The sequence below is a fragment of the Cariama cristata genome, unplaced genomic scaffold, assembly GCF_000690535.1.
Source record: "Cariama cristata isolate BGI_N322 unplaced genomic scaffold, ASM69053v1 scaffold12641, whole genome shotgun sequence".
Lineage (NCBI taxonomy): Eukaryota > Metazoa > Chordata > Aves > Cariamiformes > Cariamidae > Cariama > Cariama cristata.
The window spans coordinates 16,504-24,825 of record NW_009601068.1 but is presented as its reverse complement, the minus strand read 5'-3'; the positions used below and the strand labels follow the sequence as shown (position 1 = coordinate 24,825).

At 48.1% G+C, this 8,322-nt stretch overlaps 1 protein-coding gene across 1 annotated transcript in view; it reads left to right on the top strand.

Annotated features, from left to right (window-relative positions):
* Positions 1–4,651, top strand: part of NOC2L (nucleolar complex associated 2 homolog (S. cerevisiae)) — a gene marked incomplete at its 5' end in the record, with an annotated part of 50,547 nt that extends 45,896 nt beyond the window's left edge. The window contains 2 exons of the mRNA XM_009710301.1: positions 1,784–1,924; positions 4,506–4,651. Coding sequence (XP_009708603.1) covers positions 1,784–1,924; positions 4,506–4,651 — 287 coding nt within the window. The remainder of the gene's footprint in view (positions 1–1,783; positions 1,925–4,505) is intronic.
* Between the last annotated feature and the right edge of the window lie 3,671 nt (positions 4,652–8,322).

Genomic DNA, 8,322 nt, shown 5'->3' with positions numbered 1-8,322 from the left:
GTCAGCTTGAGGATCTTGAGGCAGAGTGAGGAGGAAGAGGAGAGAAGGACTGGTTAACCGGAGCACCCTAAGCATTGTCCTCTGGAGTTCTGCTGATACGCTTCTGCCTCAGGAGATGGAAGCTCCAGTTCTGTGTGAAGGCTGTACTGGGGCCTCCGTGTGTGTACATCGGTGGGAGGGGAGGCAGAGGCTGAGCTTAAGGGAGGGGAGCAGGAGACCGGAGAAGTTCAGTAAATTCCTCATAGTGACCTGCTGCCTGGGTCATAGCACATAGGAATGACCCAAGGACCCGCTACCCAATTCCTGCCCACAGCTAGTTTTCTCTGCTGAGCTGGTAGCTGGATCTGTCGGTGCTTTTGCTAGTGCTGCTTGATGGATGAGAGCGTGCCCCTCGGTTGCTGCCTGAGCTGCTCAGGTGCCCATCAATATGATGTGGTGCAGTGAATAGCACTGCAATCCATCTCCTGTGGAGCGGGTGCTCTCTGCATGGCTGCGGGCGCCCGAGAGAGCCCCGTCCATGAGATGTAGCTTCCGATCCCTCGGGGGGCAATTGCACAGAGGCTGCATGCTGGCAGAGCTGACAGATGGGTGAAAGCAGAGCGAGCAGGGTGATGATGGGGAGCTGGGAATGCTAGCAGCCGGCTTATTAATGGCTCTGTATCCAGTTCAGTGAGTAACATAGGTCGGCTGCTGAGGAGGGAGGATGGGGCAAAAAATAGATGCTGTGGGGTGGGGCCCAGGAATCACAGTGTGAGAAAGATGTACAGCCAGTTTCCAAGCAGAGTCTTGAAGCATGAATAAATAGCTTCTTGAGCAGTTTTGTAAGCAAGAGCAGGCAACCTGCAGCACTGAGCTGGGCTTAGCTCAGGGGTGGTGACTGGAAGGAGGCAAGAAGCAGCTGGTGGTTCTGCTCCCTCTGTACAGAATTTGTATTCTGTCATTTAAACGCCTGGTGACTCGCTGTCCGGAGCAGGGAGTGAGGAGAGAAGCACTCCTCCACTGAAGTGGACTCAACACGAGTAGAAGTCTGCTTCCAGAGGCAGATGATTTCCCCACAGGCCGAGCACCCAAAGGCTCTTAAGACTTCCTCCTAGGCTCTCTTGGACCTGGCTAGCCATCTGCAGAGGCAATTTGCAGCAATATTCGTTCTTAGACCTTTTTGTTCTGACTAACAGAGGGAATAAAGCTAAGAGAGGTTTACAAGGATGCCCTGAATCGGAGAGTCTGCTCCTGTTTTCAGTTACATACAAACATGGAGGGGAGGAGGTGGGTGTATATGCAGGCACTACTTCTCAGTGGAACCAGCCCTTCTCTGGTCTGAGCTTCATGACTTCTTCCTTCTCCTTCGTCATGTCTGTTCAGTAGGCCCATTTCTTCTCATTGTACTCTTCTGTCTGTCTTCCTCTCCTAGCTTTCCTGTCTCTCTGAGCAGGGCAGACAGGTTCATGACAGATGCTTGGGTGCTGTGCCAGTGGTGCTCCGTAAATACCAGGTAGCAGCAAATCCTAGGCTTTAGTAGTAAAAAACTCTATGGGCTTCTGAGGTGATTTCTCTCTGTGTCCTGGCCTTCCTGGCCTCTAGCAGGTGCATCTGAAATAAAATGCATCCTTCTCTGGGCCTCTAGTGCAAGGGGACATGGCTTTTGGAGAAGTATGTGTGTATGACTGTACTCCTGAGGTTGAATGCTGGGATGGCAGTACTTTGCTCTTTGCATATACTGCCTGTGTGTATGCTTGTGCGCTGCTGTTTTATGTTTCCATTTACATAGTAAAAATACTTGCAGGTAAAGGCAAAGCCAAGCAGGCATCAGATGACAGTTCAGAAGCAAGCAGCAAGGAGTATGGCGAGGATGATGATGAAGAAGAAGGAAAGTATGAAATCGAGGAGGACGAGGAAGATTTGGAAGAAGACAGCGACTCAGATGGTAAGTAGTGCAGTTGGGCAAAGGGGAAGGGAATTATTGACAGCACTGGTAACTGAAGGCTCCTTTGCATTCTGGGGGCTCCCCTACAAAGGAACCATCTCTTTCTTTTCTTGGTGTGCTGCTGTTCTGAGCTGTAGGATGTCAGGAGGGACTTTTACACACACACATGTGCACACACACGCCCTGGACAGGGAGATCTGGCAGTTCTGAGTTATACTGAGAAGAGAGCGAAAGGGTTAAGGTCTTTGCAGGCCTTGCTCTAACAAGCCACCAGTCCCTTTCATCTCTTTTCAGGAGCCTCCCGCAGAGAGGCTCAAACAAACTCAAAGTACAGCCCACCCCAACAGGGTACAGAAACCTTGCTTCAAGGCTCTCCGCAGGTTACACATGCGTGGGGCTGTGGAAGGTGCACTTCACTTTTCATCTGAGCAGTGCCTGGGGTATGGGGAGCTGCACAGGGATAACCCTTCAGTTGCTGCTTCTCAGCAGCTCCTCCCAGAATAGGACTGGTAGGAGACCTTGTCCAAGTCCTGCATTCAGCCGGGGTTTCTGCACTGAAACAGCGGTATTTGTCAGTATGTGTACAGACCCTGCTAAAACCACTGCCTTTGCTCTCTGCTTGGTCCTCATCACTTCTGCCAGTTAGTAGCTGCTGCCCAGAGACAGAATTGGTGAGAGTGGTGGGTGTCAGCGTGAGAGACTACCAGTTCAGCATGCTCCTAGCAGGCCAGAACAACAGCTGTCTACAGGGCTACTGAGAAAGCTGCCCGCTGCGTCACCAGGGCTGTGCTGGACACCAAGCCAGGCTTTGTTGGAGCTGAGGAGAGAGTATCTTCCCCTTCAGTCCCTTGTGCAGAGCCACAGCCAGCTAGAGAGCCTGCTCAGCACCCCAGCGGAGCGCAGCTAATCACGTTCAGCTCAGTCTTGCCTATGTCTGCCAAGTCACTCTGCTACCTTAGCAGACGGGAGCTGGGCCTGCCAGGGGCTCTGGCTGCTGTGGTGTTCCTTTGCTGGGTTTTGTGTGCCCCTTGCCTTAGGCCTTCATATTAAGAGTGCCAAGCCTTTGCTCCTCAGCATGCCATTGGGTGTGATGTGTGGTTGTGGGGAAGAGCCACAAAAGCTTCTGTGTGCAGGCTTTCTTTACTAGTTTGGGGAGCAGGGAGCACAGGAAGGGGTAAAGAGTCCAAGTGATAGTAAAATCTGACTGATTTAGCATGGCAGATGGCTGTGGCTTGGCATGCACACCCAGCCCTCGGCGCTGAGAATAGATGGGTATTTGATGCATGTTCTGACAATGCTGTAAAGGATAAAGGAGGAGAGTTTTGCCTCTCTGCCTACCGCAGGACTCGGACAAGCTGAAGGACAAGCACCCTTCCTTGGTGTCTGTGGGAGCAGGAACTCCGAGCCTCCCTTCCTTCACCCCTAATGGCAGCTTCATTTGCTTTGGGCTGTAGGAGCACGACGTAGAGCCAGCAGAGTCTGTCAGTGCCTGGATACACGGGTGTAGGGCAGTGACATTCAGGGCTGGGTGCTCCTGGCCTGTGGCACTTTTTTCAGCCGTCAATCAGGCGGAGCAGACAGGTAGATCTGCCCCTCCCAGGTCTAATCTCTGTGTGCTGAGCATTCCTCTTGGGCTTTTTACTAAAACACGCAGGCAGCCTTGTTGGGCAATGGAACAGTGAAGAGCTTGCGTCCGTGACAGCTTCCCACCCTCCAGCAGGCCAGAGCCTTAGGGGAGAACTCAGCACATGCGCTCCGTGTCCTGGAGAGGCAGTTCTGTGGTCCTGATGCTCTGGTGTCACCAGTGTAGTTTTTGAAAGATGCAAACTGCAGGGAGCATCCAGGCCCTGATCTGGGCAGCCAGAGGTAGCTTTTTGTCTTTTTTGGTGAGTGGGTCGAACTGGCAGAGCCTGGCCCCGATCCCAGGGAGTGGGAGATGGAGAGGCAGCCGTGTCCCATCGCTGCCACCCTCCACAACCTGTGAGAGGCTGTGGGCACAAGACTGGCAGTAGAAATTGGTGCTGAGCAGATGCTTTGCTGGTCGAGCCTAAGAAAGATGGTCTGCAGGGCCTCCTTTAAAAGGAAGGTGTAGGAAGCTCAAGCCATGCTTCTGGAATGAGAGGAAAGGGCACTGGGAAAGGGGACATGTACAGCCCTGAGAAACCAGTTCTCACTTGTGCTCCCCACTATTAAAATACCGTTTCAAAAAAAAAAAAGGGGAGGGAGCTTGAGGCTAGTTTTGCATTTGTGAGTCTTGCTGTTACCTATGACAGCTCCTTTCTGTCAGCTCTTAATGCCCAGCCTGACGTCTCTAGTGAGGAAGACTGACGTGAGCTGTGAGGGCTGAAGGTTTGGTGGCACCGCTTGTCTCATGCCCTCCCAGTTCCTGTGTTTCTGCCTCAGGCATAGCAGTTCGTTAGGTCTCCTCTGCTGTCGCCCCAAGGACTTCAGAACCAGTGCTATCTGGGAGCTGCAGTGGCGCCAATAAATTAATGAGTGTCTGGGATTAATTAGCAATGAGTTGCCTCGACTCGCCTCAGTCTCGCTCCCAGTAAAGCAGGATTTACTTTTTTACCCACAGAGGAAGGCAAGGAAGCCACTCGGGTTTCCCAAGGGTCACAGAAGCTGAGGAGCTGCACGCGTGGGATGTCACGATCTGACCTCGAACAGCTAGCCCAAGGAGAAGAGGACATTGTGGAGGACTTGGCTTTCTCTGATGATGACTGAGCACCCTCACAACCACCCCCCCTCCAAGCTTATCCCTTACAGAGCTGCTGTGTACTGCATCACCCAGTCTTCAGCACCTGCAGCTGGTTCTCAAAATGGTGGTAAGAGCTGGAGCACATGGAGGGTGGGAAGCCAGCCCCAGGTGCCACCAAGGACTTTTTCAGTGACACAGCAGAGACGCTGCTTGGACTTTCAAGCTTTTTCTACCAGTTGTGGTTTTGGTAACGGTAAAATTGTGGTCACATAAAGGCCAGTAAAACTGCTCAGCATAGGTGTAATAAAAAGCCCTCATTAAAATTTGCTGCTTTAAATAGCGCAGGGTTGTTTCAGCTCCTGCTGGACCATAAGTAAGTGAGCTGACCAAGGGAAGGACAAGTCCTTTGTCTGAGGATCCTCCTGCCTGTTCAGCCAACCATCTGTGTCACCCCGCATTTTGCTCTGAGGCCCTCACCAAACGCCAAGAAGTTCTTAAGGATTGCACAGGGTGTTTGAGAGCTTTGTATCTTCACGGCAAATGGAAGCCTTTACCATTGACATCAGAAGCAGCTCCGTCAGTTCAATCAAGCTGGCTCTAAGTACGCTAAAGAAGTTAACTTTAAGTGCGCGCCTTAGGATATGGGGACAAGGGAGGGGGCAGAGGCAGGAGGTTGTGCAGGCAGGAAGGAGTAAGAAGAGGCAAAACTAATAATGTAAGAAACGTACTTTCCTTTTTGTGATGGCTGTTGGATTTGCACAGGATACATTTGCTTAGCAACAAGGGACAAGTCTGAGCCTGTCCTTTGTAGCAGACTTTTATTGTTATCCACAGTGACATAAAAAAATCACCTCTTTGTAGGGCCAGTCCCAGCTGCTGATGCTGGTGGTGAACACTGTTTGGTTCTCTGAGTCCTGAAAACAGTAGTGATGATTTGGTTTTGGGCACCCAGCCTTTATTACCTCAAAGCCAACCACCGCATCACCTGGGCAGCTCCTAGATGCAGCTCATTATGTGTCTTCTGTAGGAGCAGTGCTTGTGGGAGGACATTGTGTAGCTCAAGGTGGGAAAGGCAATTTGTGATCTGCTGGGAAAATATAAACAGCTTATTTCGAGACCACTGTTAGTTTGCAGGACTGGCAGCTAGGAAACATATTTCTTTGGAACAAACTGGAAATAAGAGGGTATTTGCTGTTAAGTATTCTTAGGGCATATCTGACAAGAGTAACGCCTGAAAATTGACTGTGCCTTTTGAGAGCATTGTTTGTTAATGCAGATTTTTTTGGAAAAGAAGATAGAGGGCCAGGCCTAAATACAATCTTTGTTCTTCTCTGCTGCCATTCAGTGAGGTCAGTAGCTGTCTGTCAGCCTACGGGTGGCCAAGCTCCCTGCACAGACATGGTCATCTCTGCTTCTGCACTGCCTACACGTTCCCTCCAGGCATCCTCAATCCTGCACACCACAAGAGGACAAGATGCTTTTTTAAAAACACATTTTAAAAGAACAACTTACTTCTTTCTTTTCTTTTTTTAAAGTTCTGTTTTCATAGATTTGGAAGAACCACAGTTCAGAAGCATTGCCTCAATGCAGATACAAACCTAAATGTACTGTAGTCTGGCTAGTGGTTTCCCTTTCACTCACGTGTGTAAAGTGATAACAACTCAGTGTCTGTAAAGAAGTAATTATGTTCTTCCTGTCCTACACTGAGTGCTGCTCCTTTCCTGCTTCCAGACATCGTTATCCTGCTGTGGTACAGTGTTGTGGGGTGTTTGTTTTGTTCAGAGTTTGTTACACTTTTTGGAGCTTTTAGCAACAGCAGTAGGGACAGAGAGCGCTGCTTTATCCCAACTGCAGTTACAGTAATTACTAGACCTGCCCTTCCTAGACATGCACCCAGATACCCTTTGTCCTGTAAGGGGGAGGAAGTAACCTCAGAAATTAGTGATTTGGGTTTTATTATTAACATCATCATCATTATTATCATTTATAGCCCACTCTGAGGGGGCAAAAGCACCTCCTGCTTCATTAGGGGTTCAGGAGCGCTCGAGGCAGGTTCCCAACAGCTAGTGAAGTCTGTGTCTTCAGGCACTTACATATGGGACCTGGGGTATGATGGCAACAATGAGAATTGTAAGGCCCTAACTATGAGAAAAAGTTTTAACTTACCTTTTCTTCCAAAAGAGAAAGGAGTTGCTTTTTTTCTCCATTCTCTAACTTAGCTGGGCAAGGTGCTGTCTGCTTCTTGGCAGCTGTGAACCAACCTTCCCGTTGGCTTTTAGGCCAGAAGCGTAGCGGCTCCAGCGCACCAAGAGTTACCAGCAAACACCGGCGGTAAGGCGTGTGGCTTCAGTGTACACCCAGTGAAAGAAAGGAGACTTCTTGGGGAAAGCAACCACTTGCAAGCAGTTCAGGAAGCTAGGTACCATTTGTAAATTAAGTGTTTTTCTTTTTTATTTAAATTGATTGCTGGAAAGCATTTTTATCGTGATGTGATGGATAATGACTTTTTTTTTTTTTACAATATAAAGAAGCTAATGTACCACCAAGCTATTTTGTAAGAAAAACGGTAGCACGTGCAACGTTTAAACAAAAAAAAAAAAAGGGGGGGGGGGAGAGAGAGAGAGAAAGAAAATTATTGAAAAGTTTAAGACAAAAAAGTATTTTTGTGCTAGTGACCAATTTCTGAAGAGTTTGTTTGATGACTAAAACCATTAACCAAAACATTTGTCTTTTGTCTGACAAAAAGACAGCTTCCTATTCTCTTCCCTTTAACTAGTTTGGACATTTTGTCAAAAAAACATGTCTTGGTTTTCCACATCCCCATCGACAATGTGGCCAGTGATTTGTCTTGAGAACTGATCAATATCAGACACAGAATTGGCCAAGAGCTTCCCCAAAAAATCAGATTTCTTATTTATAAGAGATTCTAACGTGGATTTATTCTATAAAAATAACACTAAATTCCACATTGCCGGATTCCACACAAACTGGTAGTTGTCACTGTAACTTACGTCTTTTTCCATAATAATATTAATTTGAGGCATCTTGTCTGCAACTCAGCAAGATTCAAATGATTTAGGTGATTAGAAGCAGAAACGCCCATTTTGCCCAAGCTCTAAATCAAACAGATATAAGGAGTCTTTCTGTCAAAAACTACAGTATTCCAATTAACATGGCATATTATTTGAAACAAAAACACTGAGCTAACAAGAGCCCTTCTTTGAAACAAATTTAGGATTTGCCATCATAATTCTCATTAATGTTTTCAGGATTAAGGCAGGGCTGGCAGTCAAAACTGCATGCTCCAAAGACTGCCACACATAGTAAGATTTTCGTAAGACTTGAAAAATGTCTTCTCAATACAACTGGGTCATTAATTTGGTATTTAACATCTTTGTTGAGGTGAGTTGCTAGACACTTGCACGAGCAGAAGGCAGGGCAGTAGCATCACAAGCTTCTCCAACATCCAACCTCAGCCACAAAGGCGAAGGAGCCATTTGGTCCCACTTCAGGAAAAACCTCAAAGGGCATATGAAAGTAGAGCAGCTTTAACCGGCCCTTCTAACATTTTAATTTACTTTGATTAAAACAAAAATGTCAGGGGGAGAGGGAGGAGGACAAACTGTCCTGAAGTACAGTTATTTAACACGATTACGTGCTGCTTTGAGAACTATTTCTTCTGAGTACTGTCAATAGC